This window comes from Scyliorhinus torazame, chromosome 2 (assembly GCF_047496885.1).
Source record: "Scyliorhinus torazame isolate Kashiwa2021f chromosome 2, sScyTor2.1, whole genome shotgun sequence".
NCBI lineage: Eukaryota > Metazoa > Chordata > Chondrichthyes > Carcharhiniformes > Scyliorhinidae > Scyliorhinus > Scyliorhinus torazame.
In genome coordinates, this window is record NC_092708.1 from 138,585,144 (window position 1) to 138,597,434 (window position 12,291).

At 47.8% G+C, this 12,291-nt stretch overlaps 1 protein-coding gene across 1 annotated transcript in view; it reads left to right on the top strand.

Moving 5' to 3' along the window:
* Nucleotides 1–12,291, top strand: part of dnajc10 (DnaJ (Hsp40) homolog, subfamily C, member 10) — a 123,746-nt gene that overhangs the window by 75,801 nt on the left and 35,654 nt on the right. Inside the window, exon 18 of the mRNA XM_072477641.1 lies at nt 8,904–9,037. Coding sequence (XP_072333742.1) covers nt 8,904–9,037 — 134 coding nt within the window. The remainder of the gene's footprint in view (nt 1–8,903; nt 9,038–12,291) is intronic.

Sequence of the window (12,291 nt, forward strand, 5' to 3'; positions counted from 1 at the left end):
AAGCCCACCAGGATGCTCGGGCAGTGGGGTTTGCTGTCATTGCCTGGATGCCCCAAGTACATGGTGATTGACGGATGCATGGCCATGACGAGAACTAGCATATAATGGGCCGGTCATCACAAACCGAAAGGTGTTCCACTCGATGAACGTACAGCTTGTGTGTGACCACAACATGCACATCCTGCATATCTGCACCCGATACCCAGGCAGCGTGCACAATGCGTTCTTCCTGGCACACTCGGTGGTTCCCGACACCACCTAGGCGCACCCCCCGGGTGAGGGGTTGGATGTTGGGAGAATGGGGTTATCCATTGCGGTCATGGTTGATGACGCCTACCCGTAGGCCACAGACCAACGCGGAGACCCACAACAACGTCGCCCATGCCGCGACCAGGGCCATGATCGAGCAGTGCATCGGTGTTTTGAAGATGCGGTTCAGGCGCCTGGATCGTTCTGGGGCACCCTGCAGAATAGCGCTAGAAGAGTCTCCCACATCGTGGTAGTCTGCTGCGTCCTCCACAATATTGTGCGACAGACGGGCGACATGCTGGAGAAGGAAGATGAACGCCAGGCCTCATCCGACGAGGATGCAGATGAGGGCCAGGATGGGCAAAGCATGGGGTCATGGCAGGCACAGGAGGCCACACAATGTATGCGCCAGGGCCGGCACGCACAGGACACTCTAATCGCCTCCAGTTTCACCGACAAGGGGGCCTGGCCAGTGACACGAACATCCCATCCCACCCACCCCCTCCCATTTCCCCCCTGCAGCATCTCCAACCCCATCCATGGTTCCTACCTGCCTCACTGTGGCTTGCGGGCCCTGGGTTGGCCGTAACAGTGGGTCACGTCCATGGGATGGAGGATCATAAGGACTCGCTCCAAGATGAGTTCTGGTGCTCTGCATCATTCGACCACGCCTGACTCCTGTCCGCGGTAGCACTATCCACCGCCCACCTGGGTGATCCCTGCATGCAAGCTGATCATTCCATCACATGGTCCCACCAAACCCTTGGGGTGGCTGAGGTGAAAGGGGGTTGGGGTGGAGTGGGGCTGGGTACCGGGGTGGTGAGCTGTGGCTGAACTGTGGGCCTGGCCCGTTCCCACCTCCAATGCCGCCCATCTCCCCGCACTCCGCCCCACCCCCCAGCGCCCCCTCCGCAGTCAGCCCAGGCCAACCTATCCATCGCACCCTTCTGACCGAACACTGAGGCAGATTGAAATGTTTGTGCACAGATATTTATTGTGAAAAAGTGAACATTTTTGTACAAATCTGTGCCCTACCCCTAACACTATCCCATGTGCTGCACCCGTGTAAACTTAATTGGTGTCTACCTTTTTGGTCTTGCAGGCCCTAACGCTACTTCTAGGTGGATCACCAGGTGGTAGGTCAGGTGTGGAGGCGGCCTGCTGTGATTCTCACCTTGTGACCTGGGTCCCCTTGGAGGCTGTCCTCTGGAGCGAACAAGCCTGGACTGCCCTGCAGTCTCTCAGGTGTTCCAGGCTCCATGTGGTGCCACCCTATTCTGCCCGCAGCCCTTCTGCTGCACCAGGGACAGGAGGGGAGAGGCACTGTGGTGTTCCAGCACCCCTCTCTGCTGGGGTCAGCGGCCTTGGACCCATCACCTACACCTCCCTCGTGGTGCCTGATGAGCCCCAGGCTACTCCTTGAAATGATGGTATGGCTGGAGCGAGCTCCACCACCTGCCGCTGCTAGTCCTGGAGGCCTGCTCTCACCTTGACCAGGGTCTCCATGCTCTCTCTCCATGCTCCCCTCCCCCCCCACTTGGGGGTTCCTACCTCCACCTGATGAGCTCCACATGTGTGGTGCATACGAGATAGTGCCCCAGAAGCCTCTTCAATCAAGTGCCCAACCAAGGTGAGTGTCTCCGGGATGGTGGAGAGTGTTGGAGACAGCTGTTTCAGAAAATCAGTGTCTTCCGCAGACTGGTGCTCCAGGATTTCACGGACTGGCGTCTGGGGCTCGTGTCACTGTCTGCTGCTGCCTGGTCGGTGGTGTTGTTTTGGGGTTGTGGCCAGGACGGGGGTCACCAGAAGGGCCCGGCTCCTCGCCAGGTGATCCTGCAAAACACAAGACGTGACGCACAGTTGGATCACAGGTTGAGGGGGTGTGGGGGTGGTGGGGGTGGTGCCACACGTGCCATAGAGACACTGCAGCTCAGTGGGGGTTCACTTGCTTGCCCGATGCCGACCTTCACTTCAGCAACTGCCCTCTCTCTTGGCCCACCGACCAGGTACAGTATCCAAACCTCTGCGACGGTGAGGGGCCACAGGCCCAGCAGTTCCCCTCTGGTCTGCTGTCCTGTGGTTGTGCGTCGCCGTTTCCTTGGGTGGAGGTGGGGGAGAGAAAAGTACGAAGTGTTATGCAGTCAGACACAGGCGGCAAAGGGGTTGGGGAGCTGGTGGCCTTTGTGGCCAGGGCACCCAGCCATGGCATGCGGTATGGGTGTTGGCATGTTCAGGGTAGGGTGCGAGCAGACTGCTGGCGGATGGCTTATGGTCGCCGTCTGGTGTGGGGCGGAGGGGGCGCCGGTGTACAGCGGCGGGTGGCAGCCTTCTTTATGCATGACTTGGAATACTATGGATTCCCAGGGACCGCTATCAGGCCACCATTTTAAGCAGGTGGTCCAATAGCAGAGTATCACGGCCAGCCACCCCAACACCACTCTGCAAATTATCCAACCCCTTCTTGAGCTCTGTTGCACAGTGAACGTTTGAGCACCTCTGGCTCTACTATTCCGTTTAACCATCGAAAACTTACCCTGACTGTGAATGTGTCAACCCTGGCCCATTATTGAAACCAAAATCTGTCAGACAGAGGCACCCACTGCAGCAACCATGCCTTTCACACAATATGCTGGGCAGGAATGACAGTTTACTTACATGGGATAGTCCGCGTCAGTCTGCCATCTTCCAGTTCTGTCCCCAGCCTGCTTATGTCTCAGACATTTCTCCCTGTTCTGGCCCAGGGGATGATGCTGCCAACCCGAACCCCATGAGCCATATGGTTGAATGCATCCACTTTCATCCCGTCCTAAGTGGAAGCTTTGTCCTGCAGCCCATTCCACAGCCTGTACATTTTTGGTGGAGGCCTTGCCCTGCGGCTCCTCCCTCAGCGCATCCCCCTTACAGCTGATCTGGTAGGTAGAGCCTTGCCTGTGATACACCCCTGAGATCCATCGGTGATCATTTTCCAAAATTCTTTGGATTCTGGGATGGTTCCTACAGATTGGAGGGTAGCGAATGTAACCCTGCTATTCAAAAAGGGAGGTACAGAGAGAACAAATAATTATAGAATCCTAGAATTTACAGTGCAGAAGGAGGCCATTTGGCCGGTCGAGTCTGCACCGGCCCCTGATGCACCTGACTTAAGCCCACACCTCCACCCTATCCCCGCAACCCAGCAACCCCACCTAACCTTTTTTCGGACACTAAGGGCAATTTAGCATGGCCAATCCACCTAATCTTTGGACTGTGGGATGTACCGGAGCACCCGGAGGAAACTCACGCAGTCACTGGGAAAAGGTGCAGACTCCTCACAGACAGTGACCCAAGCCAGGAATGGAACCTGGGACCCTGGAGCCGTGAAGCAACAGTACTAACTGTGCGGCCGTGCCGTCCAGTTGCTGGATCCATTATCAAGGATTTCATAGCACATCATTTGGAAAGCAGTGGTGCAATCAGACAAAGGCAGCATGGATTTACAAAAGGAAAATCATGCTTGCCAAATCTAGTAAAATTCTTCGAAGATGTAGCTAGTAGTGTTGACCAGGGAGAACCGGTGGATGTGGTTTATTTAGACTTTCAGAAAGCTTTCGACAAGGGGCTGGTTTAGCTCACTGGGCTAAATCGCTGGCTTTTAAAGCAGACCAAGGCAGGCCAGCAGCACGGTTCAATTCCCGTACCAGCCTCCCCGAACAGGCGCCGGAATGTGGCGACTAGGGGCTTTTCACAGTAACTTCATTGAAGCCTACTCGTGACAAGCGATTTTCATTCATTTTTCAAGGTCTCACATAGCAGATTAATACATGAGTCAAAGCACTTGTGATTACGGGTAGTGCCTTGAGATGGATAGGAAGTTGGTCAGCAGACAGGAAGCAAAGAGTTGGAATAAATGGTCTTTTTCTGATTGGCGGGCAGTGACTGGTGGGGAACCGCAGGGATCTGAGCGAGGACCCCAACTGTTCACATTATATATTAATGATTTGGACGAGGGAGCTAAAAGTATTATCTGCAAATTTGCAGATGATACAAAGTTGGGTGGGAGGGTGAGCTGTAGGAGGATACAGAGATGCATCAGCAGGATCTGGACAGGCTGAGTGAGAGGACATATGCATGGCAGATGCAGGAAAATGTGGATAAATGTAAGGTTACCCGCTTCGGTAGCAAAACTAGGAAGGCAGATCCTCGAGGGTTATAATCTCTGGATTACTACCCGAGCCACTTGCGAATTGGCAGGGATGAGAAAATTAGGGAAGTAAATACGTGGCTAAAGGAGTGGTGTGGGAAAGAGGGGTTTCATTTCTTGGAGCATGTGCATCAGTACTGGAACAGGAGGGATCTGTACTATTGGGACAGTCTTCACCTGAACCAATGTGGAACCAGTGTTCCAGCGGAAAAGATAAATAGGGTGGTCACAGGGACTAAACTAGCAAGGGGGGGGGGGGGGGGAAGCGAAGGTTAAAACTATAGGAAGTATAATGGTTAATGGGAAGCAAAATAGCAGGTTAGCACGTGGGGAGGTGGGTTCAACTAAATGAAAAATTGTGAAAAAATTTAAAGGGAAGAAGAACACAGGAGATATTATGAATGGAGGTGTTAGGGTTCAAAAGGAAGGTATAAAAACTAGCATAAGGGCACTTTACCTGAATGCTTGTAGCATTCAAAACGAGGTAAATGAGTTGACGGCACAAATTATTGCGAATGAGCTAGTTGGAGTCATGCCTGGCACAAAGGAAGATTATCATAGAATTTACAGTGCAGAAGGACGCCATTCGGCCCATCGAGTCTGCACCGGCTCTTGGAAAGAGCACCCTACCCAAGGTCAACACCTCCACCCTATCCCCATAACCCAGTAACCCCACCCAACACCAAGGGCAATTTTGGACACTAAGGGCAATTTATCATGGCCAATCCACCTAACCTGCACAGCTTTGGACTGTGGGAGGAAACCGGAGCACCCGGAAGAAACCCACGCACACGGGGAGGATGTGCAGACTCCGCACAGACAGTGACCCAAGCCGGAATTGAACCTGGACCCTGGAGCTGTGAAGCAATTGTGCTATCCACAATGCTACGGTGCTGCCCTGGTTGGGGGTCAATCATTTCAACTCCAGGACATCATTGCAGGAGTTCCTCAGGGTAGTGTCCTCGTCCAAACTATCTTCAGCTGCTTCATCAATGACCTCCCTTCCATCATAAGGTCAGAAGTGGGGATGTTTGCAGATGACTGCACGATGTTCAGCACCATTCATCAATCCTCAGATAATGAAGAAGTTCACGTCCAAGGATTGGGTTGACAAGTGGCAAGTTACATTCATGCCACACAAGTGCCTGGCAATGACCATCTCCTACAAGAGAGGACCTAACCACCGCCCCTTGACATTCAATAGCATCACCATCGCTGAATCCCACACAATCAACATCCTGGGGGTTACCATTGATCAGAAACTGAACTAGACTAGCCACATTAATACTGGCAGGTCAAAGACTAGGAATCCTACGGCTAGTAACTCAATTACACCCACCCACCCCCAAATGCCTGTCATCGATCACAAGTCAGAAGTGCAATGGAATACTTTCCACTTGCCTGGATGAGTGCAGGTCCATCAACATTCAAAAGGCTCAACACCATACAGGACAAAGCAGCCGACTTGATTGCTCTTCCTTCCACAAACATTCAAACCCTCCACCGACGAACAGTGTCAGCCTCGTGTACAATCTACAAGATGCACTGCAGTAACTCACCAAGGTTCCTTAGACACCTTGCAATGTCATTCATTGCTAGAGGGATAGAGTTTAAAAACAAGGAGGTTATGTTGCAGATGCATAGGGTGCTGGTGAGGACATACCTGGAATACTGTGAACAGTTTTGTCTCCGTGAGAAAGGATGCACTGGCACTGGAGGGGGTGCAGAGGAGATTCACTGGGTTGATTCCGGAGTGTAGAGAATTGGTTTATGACGAGAGACTAAGTAGACTGGGATTATACTCATTGGAATTTAGAGGAATGAGAGGGGAATCTTAGAGAAACATGAAAAATTATGACGGGAATAGATAGGATAGAAACACGGAGGTTGTTTACACTGGCGGGTGAAACGGGAACTCGGGGGCATAGCCTCAGAATAAGGAGGAACAGATTTAGGAGTGTTTTTTTATAAATTTAGAGTACCCAAATATTTTGTTTTTCAATTAAGGGACAATTTAGTATGGCCAATTCACCTAACCTGCACATGTTTGGGTTGTGGGGATGAAACATGGGGAGAATGTGCAAACTCCACACAGACAGTGACCCGGGGCCGGGATCGAACCCGGGTCCTCAGCACCGGAGGCAGCAGTGCTAACCAACTGCGCCATCATGCCGCCCCAAATTTAGGACTGAATTGAGGAGGAACTTCTTCACCCACGAGGTTGTAAATCTGTGGAATTCTCTGCCCAGTGAATGTTTTAAAGGCAAAGATAGGTTTTTGATCAGTAAAGTGTTATGGGCCAGGATTTAGAGAACCCCAAAGTGTATCAATGGGTTCACCTGACCTACAACTTTTAATAGATTGTGGTATGGGGAGCACACGGCCCACTCTACAGGTGTGGTAGAGCAGAAATGGAAAAGTATTTTTTAAAGCAAAAACAATGTTTATTCTATGAACTCGTTAACCTTTTTAAAACATACAGTGAACATCTTAGCAACCATTAATTCAAATATAACCCCCAAAGGCTACAACACTAAGTAATCCTTTACGATGTCCTTTTAACATCCAGAAGACTTTTTTAAAAAAAACCTTTAAACAGAAGCACATTAGGTTTACATTCACTACTGAGAACATTTATAATTCTGAATTCACCAAATGATCAAGAGATAGTATTTTGATGGCAGAGAGATCAACAGTACACCTGCTCTGTCTGGCTTTAGCTCCAACACTGAAAATGAAACTAAAACACACCCTGCAGCAAACAGCCTAAAATGAAAGTAAAAGGCTGACAGACAGCCCAACTCCACCCACTCTCTGACATCACTGCAGTAGTAAACACCCATTTCTTAAAGGTTCTCTCAGTACAGATATTTATATATACACCCATTTATAAACACCCATTTCTTAAAGGTACTCTCACATGACGAGGAATTAAGGGTTCTGATGAGTGGGCTGGTAAGTGGAGCTGAGTCCACAAAAAGATGAGCAATGATCTTATTGAATGGCAGAGCAGGCTCGAGGGGCCAGATGGCCTACTCCTGCACCTTGTTCTGATGCTCTCATCTGAGGATTACCAGGCTGATTCCTGGGATGGTGGGACTGTCATATAAGAAGAGGCTAAATCGGTTAGTATTATATTCATTGCAGTTTAGAAGAGCAAGAGGGGATCTCATAGAAACGTACAAAATTCAAACCGGATTAGACAGGGCAGATTCAGATTCAGAAAGAATGTTCCCGATGGTGGGGGTGAGTCCAGAACGACGGGTTATAGTTTGAGGATAAGGGGTCAACCTTTTAGGACTGAGGTGAGGAAAAATTCCTTCATCCAGAGAGTTGTGAATCTGTGGAATTTGCTGCCACAGAAAGTAGTTGAGGCCAAATCTTGTGCAACTTCAAGAAAGAATTAAATATCGCTCTTGGGGCTAAAGGGGTCAAGGGATATGGGGGGATGGGATCAGGGTATTGAACTTGATGATCAGCCATGATCATAATGAACGGCGGAGCAGGCTCAAAGAGCCGAATGGCCTCTTCTTCTATTTTCTATGAGAGCGAAATTGTACTACACGCGAAGCCGGACATTGAGACAAGGTGCAAATGCTTGGTAGGTGAGCAAACCTCAAAGTCACAAAGTGCTGATTGACAGATGTACGGGGCTTATAGATCCTTGTGAAATTAGATGCCAGCATGGGTGGATAATACGAGAAATCGTATTCATAAGATTTAAATGTATTCAAATGTCCTTCTCAACATTACGTGTCAGGAAACATGCTCCACCATTAACACCCATATGGGCAGCACAGTGCTCCGCCATTAAAATTCATATGGGCAGCACGGTAGCATAGTGGTTAGCACTATGGCTTCACCGCGCCAGGGTCCCAGGTTCGATTCCCGGCTTGGGTCACTGACTGTGCGGAGCCTGATGGGTTTCCTCCGAGTGCTCCGGTTTCCTCCCACAAGTCCTGAAAGATGTGCTGTTAGATAATTTGGACATTCTGAATTCTCCCTCCGCGTACCTGTACAGGCGCTGGAATGTGACGACGAGGGGCTTTTCACAGTAACTTCATTGCAGTGTTAATGTAAGCCTACTTGTGACAATAAAGATTGTTATTAATCCAGCGTGAACAATAAGATCCTGTTGTCCTGCTGATGTAAAATGGATTTTTATGCTCTCGTGATATTGGGCTGAATGTTAATGTCCTGTCAAGGAGGAGATGGGGTTGGAAAATGTGGCGAGTCATTTGAAAGTGCATTGACTTCATTGGGAGCAGAAAATCTCGTCAGTGGAAAATTTCACCCATTTTCTACTCCCACCTGTCATGATTCCCCCGTGCGGTTGGGGGCGGAAAATCCCAGGCATTGCTTCAACCACCTAAAACTGATGCTGATCCAGTTGATTTCACTGATCCAGTATATTTCACTGCAGTCAAAATGTTCAAACTTTTCAAGTTCTAATGCAGATGGCCTGTCTTTGTAGATGCTGAGTGGGACAGTCAACGTGGGCAGCGTGGACTGTCAGAAGTACCATTCCATGTGTCAGAAAGAAAATGTGCAGGCCTATCCGGAGATCCGACTCTACCCACTGAACACCAATAATGCTTACAAGTACCAGTATGTATTATAAAAACGTATTTAATTATGTATTTTTTAGAAACTACTTAATCCATAGTTAATTTAACTTCCGGAGATCCTCATTGTTACATAATGGCTTGCAAGTGAGTTGCAATCCCTAATTCTTACATATTTCCAGTTTTCTGTGCTTTGGACTGCTGCTAACTTTGAGGCATGTGTTGAATATGGTTTATATAGCTACTTACTGTAGTGACCTCTGTATGTGTTAATACATGTTTAGTTAATGTAAGTGCAGACAGATGATCGCTAGATGGCAACACTACAGGAGCTATATAAGGTGTTTCCCGCTCTTTCTTCAGTTAGTGTGTGTGGAGAACAGCTAGAGTGAAGACATGAGCAGATCAGAGTGTAATGTATTTTTATAATTGTTAGTTTAATCTACACTTACTTATTTGTTTTACTAGTCAAAGTATTAAAGTGAAAGAACTCATGAGCATATTATTATATTACTCAATAAATAATTTGTCATCTGGTAGACTTTGACTGTTTGTCATCAGAATTCAATACAGCTCGGCAAGACAAAAGAGTAATATTTATATTACAATTCAGTAATATAGCATAGCACCAGGTAAAAACAAGCTTTAAGAACAACTAGTAAAAAGATTAGAAAAGAAAAGAAAATGTTCCGAAACTGCCTGTTTGACTGTGGAAGTCATCGCAGCAAACGGATCCTCGACAGCAAATCGATTCGATAGACTAAGTGCAGGCTCCCAGACTTCTGAAGACTACCAGTAACTTACATCTTAATTGGAAGTTATTTAAAAAGCAATTCCAGCTCTATTTAAAAGCACATGACTTAAATACAGCCTCTGAAGCTAGACGCATAGCTTTGCTTCTGCCCCTGGCAAGCTTTCAAAATTTATAATTTGTTCATATTTGCTAAAGGCAAAGATTGACGTAAATTCGGGGTGATTGTCGCAAAATTTGATGATGATTGCAAAATGCAAACCAATGAAATCCAGGTTTCACAAGCGTTTACAAAAAAATGGAGAATCGATCACTACCTTTAGCACTGATCTTAAACTTCTAGCCCAGACTCTTTTTGCTGATTTACACAACTCTTTAATCAGAGATCAGATCGTTTATGGAATAATGGACGAAAATCTAAGAGAAGGTCTATTATGGCAAAATGATTTAACTCTAAACATTGCTATCGAAAAGTGCATTTCAAATGAGCAGAGTAAAAACCAATACTTGGAATTTTATCCACGAGAAAAAGGCGGGAAAATCCACCGCAAGGTTGAGAAAAGTTAAAATGGTGTTGCAGGCAGCGAAGGAGCAAGTTCAGGATGGCAGCTATCTTGTGCGCACATATTCCAACTCTGGACATGCCCGGTTCGTTCAGAAATGTCAAACTCAGCAGAAGAAGTCAGTGCATGCGCGAACGTCACTCGTGAGTCAGAGAGACAGCGTCATGATGTGCCACAGATGTGGTAACGTCTACTTAAAGGGAATTGTCGTGCTCAAGGAAAACGTTGTTTAAAGTGCTCAAAATTAAACCACTTTGCTTCTCAATGTAAATTGGCAGCAATTTGGCTCCGCACAGAAAAAGTTTTTCAATGTAAGATCCATTGAGAAAAATAAAAATTCACAAAAGATTTTTTCAGATGAAGATGAAAGTTTTTCTTTGGAAAACACATTTTTTGTGGGAGTCATTGAAGCAACAACAACAGAACTTCAAGCAACAAAAGACCTTCAAGCAACACCGACGGATCTTCGAGCAACAACGACGGATCTTCGAGCAACAACGACGGATCTTCGAGCAACAACGACGGATCTTCGAGCAACAACGACGGATCTTCGAGCAACAACGACGGATCTTCGAGCAACAACGACGGATCTTCGAGCAACAACGACGGATCTTCGAGCAACAACGACGGATCTTCGAGCAACAACGACGGATCTTCGAGCAACAACGACGGATCTTCGAGCACAACGACGGATCTTCGAGCAACAACGACGGATCTTCGAGCAACAACGACGGGTCTTCGAGCAACAGCGACGGGTCTTCGAGCAACAGCGACGGGTCTTCGAGCAACAGCGACGGGTCTTCGAGCAACAGCGACGGGTCTTCGAGCAACAGCGACGGGTCTTCGAGCAACAGCGACGGGTCTTCGAGCAACAGCGACGGGTCTTCGAGCAACAGCGACGGGTCTTCGAGCAACAGCGACGGGTCTTCGAGCAACAGCGACGGGTCTTCGAGCAACAGCGACGGGTCTTCGAGCAACAGCGACGGGTCTTCGAGCAACAGCGACGGGTCTTCGAGCAACAGCGACGGGTCTTCGAGCAACAGCGACGGGTCTTCGAGCAACAGCGACGGGTCTTTGAGCAACAGCGACGGGTCTTCGAGCAACAGCGACGGGTCTTCGAGCAACAGCGACGGGTCTTCGAGCAACAGCGACGGGTCTTTGAGCAACAACAAAAGATCTCCATGCAACAAAGAAGGTTCCCCATCAAGCAAGCATCATTAGTAATGACAATGAATGGACAACGAACGTGCATATTAATAACAGCCCTATATTATTTAAGCTTGACACTGGTGCTTCTGTCAATTTGCTCAACTGTTAGGATTTATTATCCATCCAAGGGATTACAAGATTTTACCTGCGGCATGTAAATTTAAAGATTATAATGGCAATCATATTATGTCACATGGTTCATGTCATTTAACAGCTCTCAACAGAGAAATTCAGAGAACACTGCATTTTGAGATCGTGGATGTTCACAGATCTTTATTAGGTGCTCAGGCATGCAAGGAGTTGCAGTTGATTCAAAGGATCTTCATGCACAAATGAGACATCAAGATTAGAAGGTGACATTCAACAGTTACTAAGTGAATACCCTGATGTTTTTAATGATATGGGCACGTTGCCATATCAATATAAAATTCTGCTAATAAAAGATGCAAAGCCTATCATCCATCCGCCCAGAAGAGTTTCAGCGCCTCTAAGAGAGAGATTGAAAGCAGAACTCATGAGATTACAATCTCAAGGTATCATATCCAAGGTCACACAACCGAATGATTGGGTTAGTTTCTTGGTCTGTGTAAAAAAAAACGTCAGGAGATAACAGAATTTGCATGGATCCCAACGATCTTAACAAAAACATACGTAGAGAACACGATCCTATTCCCAAAAGAGAAGAAATTACTTCTGAAATGTCGAATACTCAAATTTTCACAAAGTTGGACACATTTTGGCAGATGCAGCTTGACAACTCAATCAAGCTCCTCT